General features: G+C 46.4%; 1 protein-coding gene across 9 annotated transcripts in view; it reads right to left on the bottom strand.

Moving 5' to 3' along the window:
• PIGG (phosphatidylinositol glycan anchor biosynthesis class G (EMM blood group)) overlaps nt 1-27,470 on the bottom strand; it is a 62,835-nt gene that overhangs the window by 22,800 nt on the left and 12,565 nt on the right. For all 9 annotated transcript variants that reach the window (XR_014774868.1, XR_014774869.1, XR_014774870.1 and 6 more), the window contains exons 6-11: nt 12,374-12,586; nt 7,922-8,139; nt 7,488-7,769; nt 5,176-5,633; nt 3,846-4,037; nt 239-548 (exon numbers count right to left, since the gene is read on the bottom strand). Coding sequence is in view for 4 of the 9 variants with exons in the window: in XM_084758757.1 (XP_084614883.1) it covers nt 239-548; nt 3,846-4,037; nt 5,176-5,633; nt 7,488-7,769; nt 7,922-8,139; nt 12,374-12,586 (1,673 nt within the window). In the remaining 5 variants the exon portion in view is untranslated. The remainder of the gene's footprint in view (nt 1-238; nt 549-3,845; nt 4,038-5,175; nt 5,634-7,487; nt 7,770-7,921; nt 8,140-12,373; nt 12,587-27,470) is intronic.

Below are 27,470 nucleotides of genomic sequence, written 5' to 3'. Positions count from 1 at the left end.
CGTGCTAGGACTAAACGCATGCACCACTACACCTGGTCAAGCATACCTTTTTTAAATGACAAACTGTAACTTATCTAATAAAATCCACATAAGATCTAAGTATAGTTTTCCATGTATTTTCAGTTCTTTCACTGAACACATATATAATTTTTCATTTTACAACACTTTTGCACAGAAAAACTAAAAGGTGACACACAAAGTGACCAGCCTTCTACCCATGATAACAATGAAAACCTACCTGGAAATAGAAGAATGCTTGACCAAACCAATAGTGCATTACAGTGACCTCGGCTGCATCATGTCTCAGCGGCCTCCAGATGGACTTGGTCATCACAGTCTGAATCAGGAGGCTGAAGGCTAACACTGGGAGATTATGTGGTCTCAAGAGCAGTGCTGCCAGAAGAACCAACCCACTGTGTATTTCCCACAAGCCGACAGTCCTGGCTTTGAAGTCTGTTGCAATGACTTGTGCTTTAAGCAAATCTTTGGTACCCGTGAACAGAGTGCCAAGGACAAAGACATAAACAAAGCGAGCCTCAGTAATACCCCTAAAAAAGAGCAAAACATGTTAGATTCATTTGTACCAGCTAGAAAATTTCAAGCACATATTTTCCCATTAAAATATGTATCTAATTAGAGAATGCCTAATGTGACAGTATAACTAAACAAGCTGTGAGTAACTTTAAAAAAAAGGTGTGTCTACTTCTACACATGTGCCCTTGACCCCCGAGAAGCGGCCAGTAAGGCAACAGCCACATGCTGGAACGTGCTGCCCTGAGGGAGCTGACTTTGGTGAAAACCTGCTTAGGTGGTCCAAGGGTCACTTGATAGCATGACCAGAGCTCGGCTCTTGCAACGCGGCCCTCTGCACAGTTAAGTGAAAAGCACTGTGCTGGTTGAAGGCCGAGTATCTGAGTTTCTTAAGTTCAAAAGTGCTACCAGCAATGTCAGTGTGCAGTGGTTCAAGCTGCTCAGTCTGGGCTCTGTTGCTCACTAGTTCTATTGTTTGGACAATGTAAATAACACTCTGATAATCAACTTAATCATATCTGAAAACAAAATGTTTTCTACACATCACATAGTTATCCTAGGAATTACATATGTATAAAAAATAGATATGAAGAGGCAGGCAGATCACTGTGAGTTCAAAGCCAGCCTGGTCTACAAAGCGAGTCCAGGACAGCCAAGGCTAACACAGAGAAACCCTGTCTCAAAAAACTAAAAATAAAAAATAAAAAATAAAAAATAAAAAATAAAAAAATACACATGAAGTAGTTGGGCACACAGTAGATACTTAGTAAATGTTAAATACTGTTATGAACTAAGCATCTTAGTATTCAATTCAAGTGTATAAAGGATATAAACTATAAGACTAATAACTTCATCTTTTAAAATGTATATTCCTAAAATTCGGTATTTAAATAGATTTTATAAATGAGGTATTTATATATTTAAGATGGTGAGTATAGTAGTGCACACTTTTAATTCCAGCACTCAGGAGGCAAGGCAGGTCTCTGTGAGACTGAGGACAGCCTGCTCTACACAGTCAGTTCCAGGCCCAGAGCTACATATTGACACCTGTCTAAAAACAAAACAAAGAAACAACAACAATGGAAAAAAACACGCAGGTTTGATTTCCCAGCACCTGTGTGGTGGTTTACAGCTGTCTGCGACCCCAGTTCTAAGGGATTTAATGCCTTCTTCACATACGTGGCGCACGGACATATTTGCAGGCACAACACCCATACACATAAAAATTAATTAATTTAAAGAAAAGATTGTCACCTAAGGTGATACTAAGTAAATAGATTGTAAGTGAAATAGCAACAGAGCAGTATATCTGTCTTTAAATATGAATTTCCTATATCATAGTGCCTTACAACATTTTATGCATTAAAAACATTCCCATTTAGTATGACTTTTAATTCAATGTTGACACTGTGTGTTACATGTGGGGCAGTGTGGCCCTGGCTCAGGAGATGGGGTCAAATACCTAGCACATCCCTGACCGTATGTGTCCTGACATAAAAGCTAAAGACAGGCCCATGTGGATTCCAATAAAGTAGAATGGAGCAAATGTTTCTAAGAAGATGCTCTGCCCCGGGAGATGACACCAGGGCCACTGGACAGGAGAGGGAGGAGGAAGAGCATCGGGTAGGCTCCCTGACCAGCCAGCGCTCCCATTCCTAGGGCTGCTGTATGACTCTCAGTCTTAGATCAGCTTGAGTTTCTGAGTGGAAAAGAGAGGAAAGGTTAAAGGTTAAAGGTTAAGGGTCTCGAATACTTGGTGAACATGGAATCACAGTAAATGCAGAACCAGATAGATCAGAAGCCAGGATGAATTCAGAATTTGAGCACTTTTGAACCCAGATGGATCCGGAACCAGTGTGTTTTTAAAAATCTAGACAGAGAAGGTGAGGCGGATGCATTTTAAAGGAAGGAGCTCGTGTAGAAAAAAGGCACACTGGCGACCTTCTGGAAACCTGCAAACAACAGGCGCCTATCGGCAGAGAAGGCACAGAAAGGGGGTCACAGCCGTAAGATGAATAATACAGAGAGCAAGCGTGTAGATCTGGGTGTAAACAAGAAAAGCACTGCACACTGAACTTGAAGATTAAACAGAAGCCCCACATGTAACATCTGCCCAAAGTTCTAGACTCCAAAGCCAAAAAGAGCCTTGTTTCTACACAATGTCCCCGTCTCAGGCAGCAGCTTCTTCATGTTCCCTCAGCTTCCTGCCTCAGGGGAAGGCCGCTGCAGTGCTCTGACTCGCTGCGAAAGCCTAGTCTCACCCCACACTTAGCAGCAGACATTTTTCTGGTAAGCCCCTAAGCCTCTGGCTATACCCCTTAGCTCTCCACATTTGTTAATTCTAGATATCTGTAAAGTACCCAAGTGAACAAAAAGTAAGGCCATAATCTGTATGTGATCTTGGGTCCTGAATGTGACAATTAGTGTTTTACCAACTCAAGTTATAAAATCATGGCTGGTAGTTGGCTTCAGAATACCCTCTGTGTTTTATGTGAGGGCCGCACACTACCTCTGAGCAACTACAAATGTTCCACTTTTTCAACCGTAAATGATGTTTCAAAGGACATGAAGGTGTCTTAGTCCGGCTGTCCCTCCGTACTCTTGAGGTACTTTCGAGAAGAAGGCTAGCCACACTGTGCAGCTCTGTCCAGCCACCCCCGCAGTTCTACCACAAGTACCAGACTCGGGGTTGAGCCCTCCTGATTTGCAGCAGCACAGGATCTCTGGGCTGACAAGAGTAACACAGGGAAATGTGCTTCCTTCCCAACTGCTGGGAGCGCCCACACACTACCACTGCCCTTGTTTGTTTGTTTGTTTGTTTTTATGTACATTGGTGTTCTGCTTGAAAGTGTGTGTCCAGGGGTGTCAAATTCCCTGGAACTAGAGTCACAGACAGTTGTGAGCTGCCATGCGGTGACTGGGAATTGAACTCAGGACCCTTGGAAGAGCAGCCAGTGCTCCTAACCACTGAGCCACCTCTCCGGCCCCTCTATCCTTGTTTTTATAGTCACACCTCCACTAGGAAGTGCAGGTTGCTGTTAACTCACTGATCACTCCATTCATCAGTCCTATGGCTTGAATTATTAATTTAAAAGGTAAGTACGATGACCTTACGTCTAAGTTATCTCTCTCCCAGAGGAGTACTAACAGAATGGTTCATTAAGATTTTCTTAACCAGGATACAATAGCTGCAAATGAAATCCCTGGTCACAAAAACTAAACTCCAGTATTATAAGGATTGGCATGGCATGTGTTTTAGTACAGAAAACACTGAAACATATAAAAGTAAATCTTTGTATCTCCAGTTCACTTACTTTGAGATGGCCTTGTTATCTGGTTGCCACGGGAACAGCACAAGGCCAGTGGCTGCCCTGTAGCAGAAGACTCCCAGCAGCCCCAGTGCCAGGGCCACCTTGGACACAAGGGAGCACCCCCTGTGCACCAACATGAAGATTACAACCAGGGAGAGGGCAGCCAAGCCTGAGAGCTGTACTTTGTGGTCAGAGCTGAAATGAGACAGAAAATGCTGAAATTACTACCAAATGGAATTGGTGACTTACAATTACATTGAAAGGTTTTAAAAGAATTGTATTAAAATCAGAAGATTTTTTTTCCTAGAAAGGCAGAGAAACAAAACAGAACAAAAACCAAGGTTCTTAAAATGTTACAAAGATGCCAGGTGTGGTGGTGCATGCCTTTAACCCCCAGCACTCAGGAGGCAGAGACAGGTGGATTGCTGTGAGTTGGAGGCCAGCCTGGTCTACACAGTGAGTCCAGGACAGCCAGGGCTACACAGAGAGACCCTGTCTGGGGCTAGGGGGGGTCACACAGACCACCATGCTGAGATATCACTCACTTCTTACTCTTCTTTTTGTTTTGTTTTGTTTTTTCGAAACTGTGCACTTGTAAGGCCTGGGCAGGATCATTTGTTTTTGTTTCTCCACTATATAGGTATAAAATCATGACACAGTGTCAACTTGAACTTTCCCGAGCACTAGCAGGAGTACTCGTGAGCGAGCACTAGCAGGAGTACTCAGGAGCATCTTCACACAGCTCTGCAGCTGTCCGCTGCTGTGAGCATCCTTATTGTGCTGTTCTGTTACTTTAGCTTGAGTCTGGTCGTGACTTCTTCAGATCACCTTCTTCCACCTACTTCAAGTCCTGCCTTCTAACCCTCTCCATCTCTTCTTGGCCCTGTGGCGTCAGCAGAAAGCTCAGGAGAGGTCAGGAGATCTGCTATACACCCTGCCCTCGGAGGGTGGGAAGAGAGGCCTGGCCGAGCAGAGGAGACTCAGAAGGCAAAGGTGCCCCAGAGACCAGGCCCTTTTGCCTCCTGACCTTGTCTTCTGGCCCACAGGCAGCAGAGTGGAAAGGACCACCATGGACTGGATCCTAGAATTGCATCTTTACCACAATGATCATTTTAAAACTCACATGTTCTCCATCCTTAACAGTTACTCTGATTTAGCATTAATAAACCAAATCTACTAAGCTAGGCTTTATTCACCTTTATGGGATATATTTTCTATTTCTTTAGATCTCAAGTATTATTTTAGTCTTAATATATATTTTTAAAAGCACAGAACGAGTAAGACTGATTGACTATTCAGCTGCAGAGGGTCTCAGCCCATGGGTCATGCTCACCTGGTCAGCCAGTGGCTAAGGTCAGGCCGATGGGCTCCCTGCACCCCGGTCTGGTTCAAGGACCGCAGGAGCCGGCAGCAGATCAGCACCAGCCATGGACCAGCCAGCACTGCCCACGGGTTGCAGCTTCCTTGTGCTTTAGAATGGGTTATCCGTTTGCCTGCTCTGTCAGGCTCAGGGGTACCGCAGCCTGTGCTGTCCTGCAGAGCGCAGGCAAGGGTGTCCACACAGCCTTGCTCCACAGGGAAGTGATGGTGAGCTTCACAGTCATCTCTCAGAAAGTAACTCCTACAGGTTTCCTGGCTCAGAGCCAGACACAGAGTATTAACAAGGAAATACCACGTCTGGTGCTCTTCCTCCACAAAGCTGCTGGCCCCCAGGCTCAGAACATGGCCCACTGTGCCCATAAAGAGGAGGAAGTTCACCTCTGACCACCCTGAGCTGGGATGAGCTGCGTTCTGTTGAAGGAAAGGCAGTACGTTAGGGATAACCTGAAAAGTGTGTACATTGCCCCGCATGTACTCATGTCCTTTGCTCACAGTGAAAGGGCCTCGTGACGAACCCTTGCTGTCTTCCCCTCTAACTCAAACTGCCAACTGCGCAGGGAACCCCCTGCAGTGTCGCATGGCCCCTCTTCCTGCAGCACAGCCTGAAGGAGCGTCAAGATGCTCTTGTGCTAACCAGGAGGACATGGACACAACGTGTCAGTCAGCTGTCCTCACCCAGGACTGTAAAGCAGGCCCTCAACGCAGTGACTGAGCCAAAGAATTGCCCAGCTGTCATGACATCAACTTCCCTAGAACTACACGGTTTCTGCTACAAAAAGACAGCAACGGGGCACTGTCTCTTAACTCATGTTACGGTTTACATATGGCATACCCCCTCTTACGAGCTTGGCCCCAGGGAAAGGGGAGTAGAACAAGAAGTGCTAAGCAACTGAGATGTAATATGAATAAATCAATAAAATATATTTTAAAAAGTACTACCTTTGTGTGTGTGTGTGTGTGTGTGTGTGTGTAGCTTTTTCAGCTAAGCCTTTGCCCCGTGACGTCTCTGCCTCAGCACAGGCCCATCGTAATGGAGCCAAGCAGACATGGGCTGACACTTTTCAAACTGCGAGCTAAAGCGAATCAGATATTTTGTCACCATGATGAAGGGCTGACCAACAAATCAGTAACTTAAGAGCACCCAAGGGCCAATGAGATGGCTTGCTGGGTACAGGCACTTGCTGCCCAACTTGAAGGCCTGAGTCCTGTAAGGTGGAAGGAGAGAACTGACTCTCACATGCTGTTTGCTGACCTACACATGTGCACTATGAGGCACAGATACACACATGCACACCTCTTCAATATTAAGAGGTTCTTGTCACTTACTGTCCTCATGACTGTTAACTACATATAGCAAGGCACCTGAGAGGCTCTAAAGAGGCAAACATAGAGACTGTGCCCAGACCCCGGCACACAGCAGGGGTCTCTAAAGCTCTGTGATAGGAACAGGACCAGGAGGGCAGGATGAACTGGGTAGGGGCTGGAGTCGCTGCACAGGGCTCCTCAACCCCAGGCTCGGGATACTGTGGACTCCACTGCAGCCAGGCATCTCGTTCACACCACCCCATTACATCACCTACCTAGTGAGCAAAGGGACCAAGATGTTCACAGAAAAATGCTAGCCTCGAAAAGAAAGCTTTGTGAGGCAGACCAGACCAACAGGAGACCAAGCTTCCTTGGGAACCTCCTGAGTTCACTGCCATCAGCTGCAGCTCAGAGGGCATTTCTTTCTTTCTTTCTTTCTTTTTTTAAAGATTTATTTATTTTATTTGTTGCATATGAGTGCTTTATCTGCAGAAGAGGGTATCAGATTACATTATAGATGGTTGTGAGCCACCATGTGGTTGCTGGGAATTGAACTCAGGACCTCTGTAAGAGCAGGTGGCGCTCTTAACCACTGAGCCATCTCTCCAGCCCTCAGAGAGCATTTCTAAGACTCAGGTACACATGTTCCCTGTCTCCCACATCTGCAAGTGCCAGTATCACCTCTGCTCCCATTCAGCTCTTTCCAGCTGAGAATATAAGCATGTGACCTGACCACACCCCAGATCATCCCAGACAAAGATGCCCAGAAGCCTGGGACGGCTGCTTAGGTCTTTCTCCTGCAGTCTATTTGGTGTGTGGTCTTTCCAGGGCACCTCCAGCACTGCAGCTCTGGCACACACAAGATTTCCAACAAATCACTTACTAACGAAAGATTGGCTGACAAAACAAAGCTAAAGTCCACCCACAAGGACACACTGTATACCCGGGAACCAGCCATACCTTCTTCAGCAGGGTGCCATCCATGACCATCCTGACAAGAGCAGACAACATCACACAGAGCAGCGCAGAGACAAGCGCCATCACGCCTGCCGCCGCCAGCCACGGGAGGCTGCAGAGGGAGCTCGAGCTCGCAGACGAGGTGCACACCAGCACATGAATGGCCAGAAGAACCAAAAAGATCAAATAAAAGAGCAGAGACGACACAGGAGACAACAGGGGAACATCCAGCTCAGCCTTTCTGCACAGCACATGTGGGGTGCTCAGGAGGAACAGGGCAAGAACCTGAAATACAAGACCAAGGTGTCTGTGAAGGCCAGGCCTAGGGAAGTACACTCAGGACGAGACCACCCACCATGCCCAGTAGCAACGGTGCATAGATTTAAACCCCCATGCTCCGGCTGAGTGGCAAACCAAGATAATACGAGCATGCGTACCTCCAAAACCACGACAGTCCCCACCACCATGGAGTAGATGTCATAGTGAGCCACTTGTGTGCTCAGGGACAGACTCAGGGTCTTCAGGGCACCCAGGTACTGTCTGAGGACTTTGGTCCCCAGGCCAAGGAGAATGTCTGAATGGTTTTCTTCCAAATGTAGTTTGACCCAGTTTCCATGCAACCTTTCTGCCATTTTAAATTGCTCAAATCCAGGATCTATCAGACAAAAAGGTATACATATTTACAATATTAGAGCATTCACTTATTCTGGTACATTTTTTTATAACTGATACCTAATGAATGCAATCTGTTCCTAGGCAGGAAGGGTTAGCAACACCTCAGGAATGCTGTCACAGTTAAGGATGTATACCCACCTGCTACAACAAAACCAGAGCCTTGGCACTTAGCACACACAGGACAGGCAGAAGTAAGTACCCACTGCTTGGCACAAGCACTTTTTCTGTAGAGGAATTTTAATCCAGAAACATGACTACTCTGGATGAGATACAGATATGTCTTTAATCCCAGGAGACAGAGGCAAGCAGATCTCTGAGTTCAAGGCCAGCCTGGTATAGAACAACTTTTAGGTAAAGAAAAGCTTAGGTCCAGGTACGGTGATGCACACTTTTAATCCCAGCACTCAGGAGACAGAGCCATGCAGATCTGAGTTCTGTTGAGACAGTTCACTTGAGTCAGTCAGCTGAGAGGCAGCGCAGTGGAGCTGAGTTCATGGCAGCTCAGCTCATGGAATTCAGAGGCAGTTTTTCTAGGAGAGTTTTACTAAGTATGGTTAAGAGAGAACAAGCTGGACACAGGTGAAGACAGAATGAGCCAGAGAATGAGAAGGAGCCAGAAGATCAGAACAGACTGCTGGAGTTAGTTTGAGGCCAAGCAGAGAATTCAGTGAGAAACTGAGAGAAGCCAGATTGAGTAAGTCAGCTTGGAGAGGAGTTCTGAGCCAGAACAGCTGAGTTGAACCAGCCAGCTACGAGCTCAGAAAGAATTAGAAAGGATGAGTTTACTTGCCAGTTAAGTCTCAGAGGCGGAAAACATTCTAGGCCTCAGTTAGCAGAAGGTGGCAGTTAAGTCTCTGAGACAACGCTTACATCTGGCAAATAAAAGTTACATTTACATTTTTCTATACCTCCCATGTGATCTTATCTCTCTTTTCTCCTTTTTGTCTCTGCCCACTCTTTCTTCTTGTGAAACAGGAAATCAATCCTGATAAAGTACTGCATCAGCAGGCCCTGGTTTGTCCTATGTGTGAGGAACCCGGCCCATGCACTGCACAGGCTGGCCCTTGTGCCCTCACACTGGCTTCCTTCCTTATTCACCCATCTGTATAGTGCTCCCTGCAAAGGCAGAGCGTTCTGTTTCCAACGGCCAGGGACCCTTAGGATGGAATGCCTGGCTTGTGGGTGTGGCCCGGCCGCCTGGCTGCCCTTTCCTTTGTGCATGGTGTGCTGTTGAAGGAAGTAGCTAGCAGCCCTCTTTCAAGATATGGTCTGTTATTCTTTACTGTGTTGTGCCTGTTTGTGACTAAATGGGTCTAAAAACAAGACTTTTCTTCCTAAGATGCTCTGATCTTTAGAATGCACCTCCTACTCCATCAGGACCACAGATACTGTATCACTCAGCAACTCAAGCTCTGCCTTCACAGCAGGCAAGGTTCAGTGGCACAATCTTTTTTTTTTTTTTAATGTGGATGCTTCACGAATTTGCGTGTCATCCTTATGCAGGTGCCATGCTAATCTTCTCTGTATCATTCCAATTTCAGTATATGTGCTGCGGAAGCGAGCACCAGTGGCACAATCTAGATGTGACTCTGAGCACTTCAGGTGGCACCTCCTCTTTCTGCAATGCTATGAGGGGGTTGAGATGGTTATGCCTGCTCTCGGGATGAGGGATACAATAGCACGAGGGTCAGGTCACAGAGCGGGTGTCGGAACGCATTACTCTAAGCTCTGACAGTAAGTCCAAGGCTGGTGTCCTCACTGCTACACCATTCCAAAGTAGGGGTACCTATGTCTACACTCCACCTTCACTGTGATCTTTATTCATAATCCATAGCCTCTCTTCCAGGGAGTCACAGAGACTTGGGGCACCTATGCCTATACTCCACACCCTCTGTAAGTGAGCTATAGAAACCTGGTGGCACCCTATAGCCTGCATAGGAGTCACAGAGACACAGGCACCCACAGCCTCCATAATAAATACAATGACTTTTGTTTTGTTTTGTTTTTGTTTTTGTTGTTTTTCGAGACAGGGTTTCTCTGTGTAACCTTGGCTGTCCTGTACTCACATTATAGACCAGGCTGGCCTCAAACTCACAGTGATCCACCTGCCTCTGCCTCCTGAATGCTGGTGTGCGCCACCATGCCCGGCTGATCTGTTCTTTATCTATCCTCAGCAGCTTTACCCATCCCTGTAGAAGAACCGCAGAGACACATGGTATCTGTGCTACATCTTACAGCCTCTATGAAGTGAGTCGTAGAAACCTGGGGTTCTGAGTCATACAGCCAAACGAACGCTTCCTAAGCACTGACTGTGGCTCAGACACTGAATCTTGAATAACAAACACAATGGATTTGAAAATTTAAAAAGAAAGACAGGAGAGAGAACAGCACAATAAACAGGTACCATTCCTGACGGACTATACTTGGATTCAGAAGCGTTCATAAACACAAACAAAACACTGTGCCGTAGCACGGACACACGTGATAACAACCATGAAGCATGGGGCAGGGGAGACGCCTCAGCTGTTAAGAGCTCTGGTGGCTCTTTTAGAGGAGCCAGGGTGATTCCCAGCACCCAGCGCTGGCTCACAGCCATATGTAACTCCAGTTCTGGGGCGGGGGGCACCCAGCTGGAAGGACTGCTTGGCAATGACTGGGGGAACAGCCCTGTTGGAGGAGTTGTCACTGGGGTGGCTTTGAGGTTTCAAAAGTCCTGCCATCTCCAGTTAGCTGTCTGCCTCAGGCTTGTAGATTATGACGCAAGCTCTGTGACCGCTCTAGCACCATGCCTGCCTGCCTGCCTGCTTACCTACCTGCCTGCCTGCCTGCCGTCCTGTTCCCTGTCATGATGATCACGGACTCTCCGCCTCTGAAACTACTAGTCCCAAATAAACTCTTCAATAAGTTGTCTTGGTCATGATGACTTATCACAGAAACAGAAAACTAAGACACCTGCCTTGCACGTTAGCTCCCACCTACTTACTACACCATCACCCGTCTCTTCACTGTGCAGCTGACACCTGCAGCTGTTCCTTTGGCCCCGGGTCTTCATGTGCCTCGTGTCCCACTGTGCTAGCACACGCTGTTTTGCTGCCTCCAAAGCATGTCTACTTTCTAACTCCCACCGCCATGCTCGGCCCACGCTGTTGTCTCTCTCGTGAGAGCACTTCCACCGCCATGCTCCGCCCACGCTGTCTTCCCTCTCGTGAGAGCACTGCAGCTGCTTCCTGACTGCTCTGCCACAGGACAAGGCCGAACTCCCAGAGGGAGCCTAGGTGAGCATTTGAAAATGCAGAACACCCAGCTGTGTCCCCCTTTACCTAGACAGAACTGGAAGCTCATGTAATGCTAAACGCCCTCTGATGACATGTCCGAACTCATCTCTTATGCCCTTTGAACCTCAGTCTACAAAGCTCCTCCCTAACTCTACGGCCAGGCTTGTCTCAGGATATAAACCCATCTATGCTCCTATGTTCTGTCATTACTAGGGTTCTGGTCACCATCTGACATCTATCACAATGCCTTTTTTTCTCTTTACCCTGAAAGATTCTGGAGGATAGAGAACTGGTACTACCCAATGCTTTATCTCTAGGGCGTGTGTGTGTGTGTGTGTGTGTGTGTGTGTGTGTGTGTGTGTGTGTGGTTTTTTTTGGGGGGGGGGTTGGGGTTAGGGTTTCAAGACATGGTCTCTCTGTGTAGCTCTGGCTGTCCTGTACTCGCTTTGTAGTCCAGGCTGGCCTTGAACTCACAGAGATCCTCCTGCCTCTGCCTCCTGAGTGCTGGGATTAAAGGCGTGCGCCACCACTCCCAGCTGCTTGTGTTTGGTTTTTTGAGACAGGGTTTCTCTGTCTAACAGTCCTGGTTGTCCTAGAACTCAATTTGCAGACCAGGCTGGCCTTTAATCCAGAGATCTGCTTGCCTCTGGAGTGCTGGGATTAAAGGTGTGCACCACCACACCAGCCTGTGTCCCTTGTTTATAAATAAAAACTTGGTAAATACTTGTTGAATTAATAAATGTGTAAAATATTTCAAATAGCTGAATTATATTAATTGATGTTGCTAATAATGACAATTAAGGAAACTGGAACATACTATTCATAGAGTAAGCACTACTAAGTGTTCCATTACAAATTACAGACCAGAAAACATCTGGACACATGAGGCCTGTGAAATTATGAAGACCTTATAGAAATTGGAGCTAGTAATTACCTTACCTTTTTCATATGATGGTACATTTTCTTGCAATAGTTTGCTAAGCTGTAATGTGTTTAAATGCAAAAATCTCAGTTGTTCTCTTATCGGTTTTCCCTCTATAACTGGGAATAAGAGGCTTCCTACACTGTCTTTAGGAATCGGCAAACCAAGTCCTATTGCTAGTGTGGCAGCCAAGTCGGTCTGCTGGACGTGCTTTGGGTGTCGAATATCCCCTAGGAAAAAGAAAACAATTTAGACAAAGATTTCTACAAGGCAGAAAACGGTAGCTATTCTTGAATTTGAGCAACGACAGCTAATATAAGTCCAGTTACCATGTCTTCAAGCCACTCACATGCAGATTCACACAGAAACCACCTCACTGGTTTTTATGTCAATAAATTTATGAAGTGCCACTTTCCCTTCTGTGGCTTATAATACACTGGACAGAGTGTAACTCAACAATACAGTCACTGTGATTGTAGCACAGAAGTGGGCATAGAAGTGACAACAACCACACAGAGGCCAAGAGAGGGTCACTTGGGAGATGTCGAGTCAACATGGTTAGGATCAGCAGTGGTCCCTGAACTACAGCAGGGTCCTTTCACAGGAGAGCAGGACAAGGCTGGCTCAGCTGGGCAGGTAGGACCACTGACTAGAACAGGTGAGATTCTGTTTATCCATATAATCTTTTCGAGCTTGCAGTAGCTGTCTGCCCTACCAGCTCCTATGTGTCCAGACACTGGGTTCAGGGTCCTGGTGTATAAAACCTTGGATGAAGAGCAGGTCTTTCTCATCTGTGAAGAACAGGGCCCCGAGCTCCACCCTATCCCCACTCCAGAAGCATCACGATGGGTTTACAGAGCTGACTGGTCTCCAGGGAACTCTTCCCAGATGGCTCTGCTCAAAGCTTCTCTGGCCCTGGAAGGACCCACACCTGTGCTTTCCACTGGGGACCCAGACTCAGGACGGGTAGCAGCAGGTTGAGAGGCAGCCTATGAAATCACATGGCAGACAATCCAAACTTCATTTAAAAAAAAAAAACAATAGCCACCATCTTTATTATAAAATGAAAAAACATTCATTCCTGAAAATCTACTGAAATTCTGTAAGCACTTTAAGAGTCTGTGGCACATGAATCTATAACCCCCTCCTCCACCCACCCCAAAGCTCCACGAGCAGCAACTCCACGGGTGTCAGCCAGGTCCCATCACTCACCCATCCACAATGGAGTGAGTGTCTGCCCACTCCGAGGTAGAAACAGGCCATCTCTCATCTGTTTTTGTCTCAGAAACAAAAGAACAACCAGGTGGCAAGAGTAGAGCTTCCAGGCTTGGTGACAGCAAAGAGGCAGCTGTATACAAGGCCACCAAGAAGGAAGCATCCAATGGTACTGCCCAGTTGTTCTGCCTATGAACTGCTATCCCAGCCAGCCCAGCAGGAAAGAAGGCTACAGCAGTGCCTCACCTCCTGGAGGTGACAACAGCTTCCTAACTGGACATAAGGCCACTCTACAGGGTGGAAATCATGCCTGAGACAGGAAAGCCAGCCAACTCCCCAGGGCTAGTGGGCCATGGATTTTACAGACCCACTTTAATACCTCTACTTTACTAAACTGGCATAACTCCTAACTGCATCCTCAGTATTTACCCATATCCCACAGAGAGGTGTATCCTAACTGCATCCTCAGTATTTACCCTTATCCCACAGAGAGCTGTATCCTAACTGCATCTTCAGTATTTACCCTTATCCCACAGAGAGGTGCATCCTAACTGCATCCTCAGTACTTACCCTTATCCCACAGAGAGGTGCATCCTAACTGCATCCTCAGTATTTACCCTTATCCCACAGAGAGGTGTATCCTAACTGCATCTTCAGTATTTACCCTTATCCCACAGAGAGGTGCATCCTAACTGCATCCTCAGTATTTACCCTTATCCCACAGAGAGGTGTATCCTAACTGCATCCTCAGTATTTACCCTTATCCCACAGAGAGGTGCATCCTAACTGCATCTTCAGTATTTACCCTTATCCCACAGAGAGGCGTATCCTAACTGCATCCTCAGAATTTACCCTTATCCCACAGAGAGGTGTATCCTAACTGCATCCTCAGAATTCACCCTTATCCCACAGAGAGGTGCATCCTAACTGCATCCTCAGTATTTACCCTTATCCCACAGAGAGGTGTATCCTAACTGCATCTTCAGTATTTACCCTTATCCCACAGAGAGGTGCATCCTAACTGCATCCTCAGTATTTACCCTTATCCCACAGAGAGGTGCATCCTAACTGCATCCTCAGAATTCACCCTTATCCCACAGAGAGGTGCATCCTAACTGCATCCTCAGTATTTACCCTTATCCCACAGAGAGGTGCATCCTAACTGCATCCTCAGAATTTACCCTTATCCCACAGAGAGGCGTATCCTAACTGCATCCTCAGTATTTACCCTTATCCCACAGAGAGGTGCATCCTAACTGCATCCTCAGTATTTACCCTTATCCCACAGAGAGGTGCATCCTAACTGCATCCTCAGAATTTACCCTTATCCCACAGAGAGGTGCATCCTAACTGCATCTTCAGTATTTACCCTTATCCCACAGAGAGCTGTATCCTAACTGCATCCTCAGAATTTACCCTTATCCCACAGAGAGGTGCATCCTAACTGCATCCTCAGAATTTACCCTTATCCCACAGAGAGGCGTATCCTAACTGCATCCTCAGAATTTACCCTTATCCCACAGAGAGGTGTATCCTAACTGCATCTTCAGAATTTACCCTTATCCCACAGAGAGGTGTATCCTAACTGCATCCTCAGTATTTATCCTTATCCCACAGAGAGGTGTATCCTAACTGCATCCTCAGTATTTACCCTTATCCCACAGAGAGGTGCATCCTAACTGCATCCTCAGAATTTACCCTTATCCCACAGAGAGGTGTATCCTAACTGCATCCTCAGTATTTACCCTTATCCACAGAGAGGTGTATCCTAACTGCATCCTCAGAATTTACCCTTATCCCACAGAGAGGTGCATCCTAACTGCATCCTCAGTATTTACCCTTATCCCACAGAGAGGTGTATCCTAACTGCATCCTCAGAATTTACCCTTATCCACAGAGAGGTGCATCCTAACTGCATCCTCAGTATTTACCCTTATCCCACAGAGAGGTGTATCCTAACTGCATCCTCAGAATTTACCCTTATCCCACAGAGAGGTGTATCCTAACTGCATCCTCAGAATTTACCCTTATCCACAGAGAGGTGCATCCTAACTGCATCCTCAGTATTTACCCTTATCCCACAGAGAGGTGTATCCTAACTGCATCCTCAGAATTCACCCTTATCCCACAGAGAGGTGCATCCTAACTGCATCCTCAGTATTTACCCTTATCCCACAGAGAGGTGCATCCTAACTGCATCCTCAGAATTTACCCTTATCCCACAGAGAGGTGTATCCTAACTGCATCCTCAGAATTCACCCTTATCCCACAGAGAGGTGCATCCTAACTGCATCCTCAGTATTTACCCTTATCCCACAGAGAGGTGTATCCTAACTGCATCCTCAGAATTTACCCTTATCCCACAGAGAGGTGTATCCTAACTGCATCCTCAGAATTTACCCTTATCCACAGAGAGGTGCATCCTAACTGCATCCTCAGTATTTACCCTTATCCCACAGAGAGGTGTATCCTAACTGCATCCTCAGAATTCACCCTTATCCCACAGAGAGGTGCATCCTAACTGCATCCTCAGTATTTACCCTTATCCCACAGAGAGGTGCATCCTAACTGCATCCTCAGAATTTACCCTTATCCCACAGAGAGGTGTATCCTAACTGCATCCTCAGAATTTACCCTTATCCCACAGAGAGGTGCATCCTAACTGCATCCTCAGAATTTACCCTTATCCCACAGAGAGGTGTATCCTAACTGCATCCTCAGAATTTACCCTTATCCACAGAGAGGTGCATCCTAACTGCATCCTCAGAATTCACCCTTATCCCACAGAGAGGTGTATCCTAACTGCATCCTCAGAATTTACCCTTATCCCACAGAGAGGTGCATCCTAACTGCATCCTCAGTACTTACCCTTATCCCACAGAGAGGTGTATCCTAACTGCATCCTCAGAATTTACCCTTATCCCACAGAGAGGTGCATCCTAACTGCATCCTCAGTACTTACCCTTATCCCACAGAGAGGTGCATCCTAACTGCATCTTCAGAATTTACCCTTATCCCACAGAGAGGTGCATCCTAACTGCATCCTCAGAATTTACCCTTATCCCACAGAGAGGTGCATCCTAACTGCATCTTCAGAATTTACCCTTATCCCACAGAGAGGTGTATCCTAACTGCATCCTCAGTATTTATCCTTATCCCACAGAGAGGTGTATCCTAACTGCATCCTCAGTATTTACCCTTATCCCACAGAGAGGTGCATCCTAACTGCATCCTCAGAATTTACCCTTATCCCACAGAGAGGTGTATCCTAACTGCATCCTCAGTATTTACCCTTATCCACAGAGAGGTGTATCCTAACTGCATCCTCAGAATTTACCCTTATCCCACAGAGAGGTGCATCCTAACTGCATCCTCAGTATTTACCCTTATCCCACAGAGAGGTGTATCCTAACTGCATCCTCACAATTTACCCTTATCCACAGAGAGGTGCATCCTAACTGCATCCTCAGTATTTACCCTTATCCCACAGAGAGGTGTATCCTAACTGCATCCTCAGAATTTACCCTTATCCCACAGAGAGGTGTATCCTAACTGCATCCTCAGAATTTACCCTTATCCCACAGAGAGGTGTATCCTAACTGCATCCTCAGAATTTACCCTTATCCCACAGAGAGGTGCATCCTAACTGCATCCTCAGTACTTACCCTTATCCCACAGAGAGGTGTATCCTAACTGCATCCTCAGAATTTACCCTTATCCCACAGAGAGGGGCATCCTAACTGCATCCTCAGAATTTACCCTTATCCCACAGAGAGGCGTATCCTAACTGCATCCTCAGAATTTACCCTTATCCCACAGAGAGGTGTATCCTAACTGCATCTTCAGAATTTACCCTTATCCCACAGAGAGGTGTATCCTAACTGCATCCTCAGTATTTACCCTTATCCCACAGAGAGGTGCATCCTAACTGCATCCTCAGAATTCACCCTTATCCCACAGAGAGGTGTATCCTAACTGCATCCTCAGTATTTACCCTTATCCCACAGAGAGGTGCATCCTAACTGCATCCTCAGAATTTACCCTTATCCCACAGAGAGGTGTATCCTAACTGCATCCTCAGAATTTACCCTTATCCCACAGAGAGGTGCATCCTAACTGCATCCTCAGTATTTACCCTTATCCCACAGAGAGGTGTATCCTAACTGCATCCTCAGAATTTACCCTTATCCACAGAGAGGTGCATCCTAACTGCATCCTCAGAATTCACCCTTATCCCACAGAGAGGTGTATCCTAACTGCATCCTCAGAATTTACCCTTATCCCACAGAGAGGTGTATCCTAACTGCATCCTCAGAATTTACCCTTATCCCACAGAGAGGTGCATCCTAACTGCATCCTCAGTACTTACCCTTATCCCACAGAGAGGTGCATCCTAACTGCATCTTCAGAATTTACCCTTATCCCACAGAGAGGTGCATCCTAACTGCATCCTCAGAATTTACCCTTATCCCACAGAGAGGTGCATCCTAACTGCATCCACAGTACTTACCCTTATCCCACAGAGAGGTGTATCCTAACTGCATCCTCAGTACTTACCCTTATCCCACAGAGAGGTGTATCCTAACTGCATCCTCAGTATTTACCCTTATCCCACAGAGAGGTGCATCCTAACTGCATCCTCAGTACTTACCCTTATCCCACAGAGAGGTGCATCCTAACTGCATCCTCAGTATTTACCCTTATCCCACAGAGAGGTGCATCCTAACTGCATCCTCAGTATTTACCCTTATCCCACAGAGAGGTGCATCCTAACTGCATCCTCAGTATTTACCCTTATCCCACAGAGAGGTGCATCCTAACTGTATCCTCAGTACTTACCCTTATCCCACAGAGAGGTGTATCCTAACTGCATCCTCAGTATTTACCCTTATCCCACAGAGAGGTGCATCCTAACTGCATCCTCAGAATTTACCCTTATCCCACAGAGAGGTGTATCCTAACTGCATCCTCAGTATTTACCCTTATCCACAGAGAGGTGTATCCTAACTGCATCCTCAGAATTTACCCTTATCCCACAGAGAGGTGCATCCTAACTGCATCCTCAGTATTTACCCTTATCCCACAGAGAGGTGTATCCTAACTGCATCCTCAGAATTTACCCTTATCCACAGAGAGGTGCATCCTAACTGCATCCTCAGTATTTACCCTTATCCCACAGAGAGGTGTATCCTAACTGCATCCTCAGTATTTACCCTTATCCCACAGAGAGGTGCATCCTAACTGCATCCTCAGAATTTACCCTTATCCCACAGAGAGGTGTATCCTAACTGCATCCTCAGAATTTACCCTTATCCCACAGAGAGGTGCATCCTAACTGCATCCTCAGTACTTACCCTTATCCCACAGAGAGGTGTATCCTAACTGCATCCTCAGAATTTACCCTTATCCCACAGAGAGGTGCATCCTAACTGCATCCTCAGAATTTACCCTTATCCCACAGAGAGGCGTATCCTAACTGCATCCTCAGAATTTACCCTTATCCCACAGAGAGGTGTATCCTAACTGCATCTTCAGAATTTACCCTTATCCCACAGAGAGGTGTATCCTAACTGCATCCTCAGTATTTACCCTTATCCCACAGAGAGGTGCATCCTAACTGCATCCTCAGAATTCACCCTTATCCCACAGAGAGGTGTATCCTAACTGCATCCTCAGTATTTACCCTTATCCCACAGAGAGGTGCATCCTAACTGCATCCTCAGAATTTACCCTTATCCCACAGAGAGGTGTATCCTAACTGCATCCTCAGAATTTACCCTTATCCCACAGAGAGGTGCATCCTAACTGCATCCTCAGTATTTACCCTTATCCCACAGAGAGGTGTATCCTAACTGCATCCTCAGAATTTACCCTTATCCACAGAGAGGTGCATCCTAACTGCATCCTCAGAATTCACCCTTATCCCACAGAGAGGTGTATCCTAACTGCATCCTCAGAATTTACCCTTATCCCACAGAGAGGTGCATCCTAACTGCATCCTCAGTACTTACCCTTATCCCACAGAGAGGTGTATCCTAACTGCATCCTCAGAATTTACCCTTATCCCACAGAGAGGTGCATCCTAACTGCATCCTCAGTACTTACCCTTATCCCACAGAGAGGTGCATCCTAACTGCATCTTCAGAATTTACCCTTATCCCACAGAGAGGTGCATCCTAACTGCATCCTCAGAATTTACCCTTATCCCACAGAGAGGTGCATCCTAACTGCATCTTCAGAATTTACCCTTATCCCACAGAGAGGTGTATCCTAACTGCATCCTCAGTATTTATCCTTATCCCACAGAGAGGTGTATCCTAACTGCATCCTCAGTATTTACCCTTATCCCACAGAGAGGTGCATCCTAACTGCATCCTCAGAATTTACCCTTATCCCACAGAGAGGTGTATCCTAACTGCATCCTCAGTATTTACCCTTATCCACAGAGAGGTGTATCCTAACTGCATCCTCAGAATTTACCCTTATCCCACAGAGAGGTGCATCCTAACTGCATCCTCAGTATTTACCCTTATCCCACAGAGAGGTGTATCCTAACTGCATCCTCAGAATTTACCCTTATCCACAGAGAGGTGCATCCTAACTGCATCCTCAGTATTTACCCTTATCCCACAGAGAGGTGTATCCTAACTGCATCCTCAGAATTTACCCTTATCCCACAGAGAGGTGTATCCTAACTGCATCCTCAGAATTTACCCTTATCCCACAGAGAGGTGTATCCTAACTGCATCCTCAGAATTTACCCTTATCCCACAGAGAGGTGCATCCTAACTGCATCCTCAGTACTTACCCTTATCCCACAGAGAGGTGTATCCTAACTGCATCCTCAGAATTTACCCTTATCCCACAGAGAGGTGCATCCTAACTGCATCCTCAGAATTTACCCTTATCCCACAGAGAGGCGTATCCTAACTGCATCCTCAGAATTTACCCTTATCCCACAGAGAGGTGTATCCTAACTGCATCTTCAGAATTTACCCTTATCCCACAGAGAGGTGTATCCTAACTGCATCCTCAGTATTTACCCTTATCCCACAGAGAGGTGCATCCTAACTGCATCCTCAGAATTCACCCTTATCCCACAGAGAGGTGTATCCTAACTGCATCCTCAGTATTTACCCTTATCCCACAGAGAGGTGCATCCTAACTGCATCCTCAGAATTTACCCTTATCCCACAGAGAGGTGTATCCTAACTGCATCCTCAGAATTTACCCTTATCCCACAGAGAGGTGCATCCTAACTGCATCCTCAGTATTTACCCTTATCCCACAGAGAGGTGTATCCTAACTGCATCCTCAGAATTTACCCTTATCCACAGAGAGGTGCATCCTAACTGCATCCTCAGAATTCACCCTTATCCCACAGAGAGGTGTATCCTAACTGCATCCTCAGAATTTACCCTTATCCCACAGAGAGGTGCATCCTAACTGCATCCTCAGTACTTACCCTTATCCCACAGAGAGGTGTATCCTAACTGCATCCTCAGAATTTACCCTTATCCCACAGAGAGGTGCATCCTAACTGCATCCTCAGTACATACCCTTATCCCACAGAGAGGTGCATCCTAACTGCATCTTCAGAATTTACCCTTATCCCACAGAGAGGTGCATCCTAACTGCATCCTCAGAATTTACCCTTATCCCACAGAGAGGTGCATCCTAACTGCATCCACAGTACTTACCCTTATCCCACAGAGAGGTGTATCCTAACTGCATCCTCAGTACTTACCCTTATCCCACAGAGAGGTGTATCCTAACTGCATCCTCAGTATTTACCCTTATCCCACAGAGAGGTGCATCCTAACTGCATCCTCAGTACTTACCCTTATCCCACAGAGAGGTGCATCCTAACTGCATCCTCAGTATTTACCCTTATCCCACAGAGAGGTGCATCCTAACTGCATCCTCAGTATTTACCCTTATCCCACAGAGAGGTGCATCCTAACTGCATCCTCAGTATTTACCCTTATCCCACAGAGAGGTGCATCCTAACTGTATCCTCAGTACTTACCCTTATCCCACAGAGAGGTGTATCCTAACTGCATCCTCAGAATTTACCCTTATCCCACAGAGAGGTGCATCCTAACTGCATCCTCAGAATTTACCCTTATCCCACAGAGAGGCGCATCCTAACTGCATCCTCAGAATTTACCCTTATCCCACAGAGAGGCGTATCCTAACTGCATCCTCAGAATTTACCCTTATCCCACAGAGAGGTGTATCCTAACTGCATCTTCAGAATTTACCCTTATCCCACAGAGAGGTGTATCCTAACTGCATCCTCAGTATTTACCCTTATCCCACAGAGAGGTGCATCCTAACTGCATCCTCAGAATTCACCCTTATCCCACAGAGAGGTGTATCCTAACTGCATCCTCAGTATTTACCCTTATCCCACAGAGAGGTGCATCCTAACTGCATCCTCAGAATTTACCCTTATCCCACAGAGAGGTGTATCCTAACTGCATCCTCAGAATTTACCCTTATCCCACAGAGAGGTGCATCCTAACTGCATCCTCAGTATTTACCCTTATCCCACAGAGAGGTGTATCCTAACTGCATCCTCAGAATTTACCCTTATCCACAGAGAGGTGCATCCTAACTGCATCCTCAGAATTCACCCTTATCCCACAGAGAGGTGTATCCTAACTGCATCCTCAGAATTTACCCTTATCCCACAGAGAGGTGTATCCTAACTGCATCCTCAGAATTTACCCTTATCCCACAGAGAGGTGCATCCTAACTGCATCCTCAGTACTTACCCTTATCCCACAGAGAGGTGCATCCTAACTGCATCTTCAGAATTTACCCTTATCCCACAGAGAGGTGCATCCTAACTGCATCCTCAGAATTTACCCTTATCCCACAGAGAGGTGCATCCTAACTGCATCCACAGTACTTACCCTTATCCCACAGAGAGGTGTATCCTAACTGCATCCTCAGTACTTACCCTTATCCCACAGAGAGGTGTATCCTAACTGCATCCTCAGTATTTACCCTTATCCCACAGAGAGGTGCATCCTAACTGCATCCTCAGTACTTACCCTTATCCCACAGAGAGGTGCATCCTAACTGCATCCTCAGTATTTACCCTTATCCCACAGAGAGGTGCATCCTAACTGCATCCTCAGTATTTACCCTTATCCCACAGAGAGGTGCATCCTAACTGCATCCTCAGTATTTACCCTTATCCCACAGAGAGGTGCATCCTAACTGTATCCTCAGTACTTACCCTTATCCCACAGAGAGGTGTATCCTAACTGCATCCTCAGTATTTACCCTTATCCCACAGAGAGGTGCATCCTAACTGCATCCTCAGAATTTACCCTTATCCCACAGAGAGGTGCATCCTAACTGCATCCTCAGAATTTACCCTTATCCCACAGAGAGGCGTATCCTAACTGCATCCTCAGAATTTACCCTTATCCCACAGAGAGGTGTATCCTAACTGCATCTTCAGAATTTACCCTTATCCCACAGAGAGGTGTATCCTAACTGCATCCTCAGTATTTACCCTTATCCCACAGAGAGGTGCATCCTAACTGCATCCTCAGAATTCACCCTTATCCCACAGAGAGGTGTATCCTAACTGCATCCTCAGTATTTACCCTTATCCCACAGAGAGGTGCATCCTAACTGCATCCTCAGAATTTACCCTTATCCCACAGAGAGGTGTATCCTAACTGCATCCTCAGAATTTACCCTTATCCCACAGAGAGGTGCATCCTAACTGCATCCTCAGTATTTACCCTTATCCCACAGAGAGGTGTATCCTAACTGCATCCTCAGAATTTACCCTTATCCACAGAGAGGTGCATCCTAACTGCATCCTCAGAATTCACCCTTATCCCACAGAGAGGTGTATCCTAACTGCATCCTCAGAATTTACCCTTATCCCACAGAGAGGTGCATCCTAACTGCATCCTCAGTACTTACCCTTATCCCACAGAGAGGTGTATCCTAACTGCATCCTCAGAATTTACCCTTATCCCACAGAGAGGTGCATCCTAACTGCATCCTCAGTACTTACCCTTATCCCACAGAGAGGTGCATCCTAACTGCATCTTCAGAATTTACCCTTATCCCACAGAGAGGTGCATCCTAACTGCATCCTCAGAATTTACCCTTATCCCACAGAGAGGTGCATCCTAACTGCATCTTCAGAATTTACCCTTATCCCACAGAGAGGTGTATCCTAACTGCATCCTCAGTATTTATCCTTATCCCACAGAGAGGTGTATCCTAACTGCATCCTCAGTATTTACCCTTATCCCACAGAGAGGTGCATCCTAACTGCATCCTCAGAATTTACCCTTATCCCACAGAGAGGTGTATCCTAACTGCATCCTCAGTATTTACCCTTATCCACAGAGAGGTGTATCCTAACTGCATCCTCAGAATTTACCCTTATCCCACAGAGAGGTGCATCCTAACTGCATCCTCAGTATTTACCCTTATCCCACAGAGAGGTGTATCCTAACTGCATCCTCAGAATTTACCCTTATCCACAGAGAGGTGCATCCTAACTGCATCCTCAGTATTTACCCTTATCCCACAGAGAGGTGTATCCTAACTGCATCCTCAGAATTTACCCTTATCCCACAGAGAGGTGTATCCTAACTGCATCCTCAGAATTTACCCTTATCCCACAGAGTGGTGTATCCTAACTGCATCCTCAGAATTTACCCTTATCCCACAGAGAGGTGCATCCTAACTGCATCCTCAGTACTTACCCTTATCCCACAGAGAGGTGTATCCTAACTGCATCCTCAGAATTTACCCTTATCCCACAGAGAGGTGCATCCTAACTGCATCCTCAGAATTTACCCTTATCCCACAGAGAGGCGTATCCTAACTGCATCCTCAGAATTTACCCTTATCCCACAGAGAGGTGTATCCTAACTGCATCTTCAGAATTTACCCTTATCCCACAGAGAGGTGTATCCTAACTGCATCCTCAGTATTTACCCTTATCCCACAGAGAGGTGCATCCTAACTGCATCCTCAGAATTCACCCTTATCCCACAGAGAGGTGTATCCTAACTGCATCCTCAGTATTTACCCTTATCCCACAGAGAGGTGCATCCTAACTGCATCCTCAGAATTTACCCTTATCCCACAGAGAGGTGTATCCTAACTGCATCCTCAGAATTTACCCTTATCCCACAGAGAGGTGCATCCTAACTGCATCCTCAGTATTTACCCTTATCCCACAGAGAGGTGTATCCTAACTGCATCCTCAGAATTTACCCTTATCCACAGAGAGGTGCATCCTAACTGCATCCTCAGAATTCACCCTTATCCCACAGAGAGGTGTATCCTAACTGCATCCTCAGAATTTACCCTTATCCCACAGAGAGGTGCATCCTAACTGCATCCTCAGTACTTACCCTTATCCCACAGAGAGGTGTATCCTAACTGCATCCTCAGAATTTACCCTTATCCCACAGAGAGGTGCATCCTAACTGCATCCTCAGTACATACCCTTATCCCACAGAGAGGTGCATCCTAACTGCATCTTCAGAATTTACCCTTATCCCACAGAGAGGTGCATCCTAACTGCATCCTCAGAATTTACCCTTATCCCACAGAGAGGTGCATCCTAACTGCATCCACAGTACTTACCCTTATCCCACAGAGAGGTGTATCCTAACTGCATCCTCAGTACTTACCCTTATCCCACAGAGAGGTGTATCCTAACTGCATCCTCAGTATTTACCCTTATCCCACAGAGAGGTGCATCCTAACTGCATCCTCAGTACTTACCCTTATCCCACAGAGAGGTGCATCCTAACTGCATCCTCAGTATTTACCCTTATCCCACAGAGAGGTGCATCCTAACTGCATCCTCAGTATTTACCCTTATCCCACAGAGAGGTGCATCCTAACTGCATCCTCAGTATTTACCCTTATCCCACAGAGAGGTGCATCCTAACTGTATCCTCAGTACTTACCCTTATCCCACAGAGAGGTGTATCCTAACTGCATCCTCAGAATTTACCCTTATCCCACAGAGAGGTGCATCCTAACTGCATCCTCAGAATTTACCCTTATCCCACAGAGAGGCGCATCCTAACTGCATCCTCAGAATTTACCCTTATCCCACAGAGAGGCGTATCCTAACTGCATCCTCAGAATTTACCCTTATCCCACAGAGAGGTGTATCCTAACTGCATCTTCAGAATTTACCCTTATCCCACAGAGAGGTGTATCCTAACTGCATCCTCAGTATTTACCCTTATCCCACAGAGAGGTGCATCCTAACTGCATCCTCAGAATTCACCCTTATCCCACAGAGAGGTGTATCCTAACTGCATCCTCAGTATTTACCCTTATCCCACAGAGAGGTGCATCCTAACTGCATCCTCAGAATTTACCCTTATCCCACAGAGAGGTGTATCCTAACTGCATCCTCAGAATTTACCCTTATCCCACAGAGAGGTGCATCCTAACTGCATCCTCAGTATTTACCCTTATCCCACAGAGAGGTGTATCCTAACTGCATCCTCAGAATTTACCCTTATCCACAGAGAGGTGCATCCTAACTGCATCCTCAGAATTCACCCTTATCCCACAGAGAGGTGTATCCTAACTGCATCCTCAGAATTTACCCTTATCCCACAGAGAGGTGTATCCTAACTGCATCCTCAGAATTTACCCTTATCCCACAGAGAGGTGCATCCTAACTGCATCCTCAGTACTTACCCTTATCCCACAGAGAGGTGCATCCTAACTGCATCTTCAGAATTTACCCTTATCCCACAGAGAGGTGCATCCTAACTGCATCCTCAGAATTTACCCTTATCCCACAGAGAGGTGCATCCTAACTGCATCCACAGTACTTACCCTTATCCCACAGAGAGGTGTATCCTAACTGCATCCTCAGTACTTACCCTTATCCCACAGAGAGGTGTATCCTAACTGCATCCTCAGTATTTACCCTTATCCCACAGAGAGGTGCATCCTAACTGCATCCTCAGTACTTACCCTTATCCCACAGAGAGGTGCATCCTAACTGCATCCTCAGTATTTACCCTTATCCCACAGAGAGGTGCATCCTAACTGCATCCTCAGTATTTACCCTTATCCCACAGAGAGGTGCATCCTAACTGCATCCTCAGTATTTACCCTTATCCCACAGAGAGGTGCATCCTAACTGTATCCTCAGTACTTACCCTTATCCCACAGAGAGGTGTATCCTAACTGCATCCTCAGTATTTACCCTTATCCCACAGAGAGGTGCATCCTAACTGCATCCTCAGAATTTACCCTTATCCCACAGAGAGGTGCATCCTAACTGCATCCTCAGAATTTACCCTTATCCCACAGAGAGGCGTATCCTAACTGCATCCTCAGAATTTACCCTTATCCCACAGAGAGGTGTATCCTAACTGCATCTTCAGAATTTACCCTTATCCCACAGAGAGGTGTATCCTAACTGCATCCTCAGTATTTACCCTTATCCCACAGAGAGGTGCATCCTAACTGCATCCTCAGAATTCACCCTTATCCCACAGAGAGGTGTATCCTAACTGCATCCTCAGTATTTACCCTTATCCCACAGAGAGGTGCATCCTAACTGCATCCTCAGAATTTACCCTTATCCCACAGAGAGGTGTATCCTAACTGCATCCTCAGAATTTACCCTTATCCCACAGAGAGGTGCATCCTAACTGCATCCTCAGTATTTACCCTTATCCCACAGAGAGGTGTATCCTAACTGCATCCTCAGAATTTACCCTTATCCACAGAGAGGTGCATCCTAACTGCATCCTCAGAATTCACCCTTATCCCACAGAGAGGTGTATCCTAACTGCATCCTCAGAATTTACCCTTATCCCACAGAGAGGTGCATCCTAACTGCATCCTCAGTACTTACCC

The sequence above is a fragment of the Acomys minous genome (genome assembly GCF_964271855.1).
Source record: "Acomys minous genome assembly, chromosome: 15".
Lineage (NCBI taxonomy): Eukaryota > Metazoa > Chordata > Mammalia > Rodentia > Muridae > Acomys > Acomys minous.
Note: the sequence above shows the minus strand (reverse complement) of the source record. Positions and strands in the feature narration are given on the sequence as shown.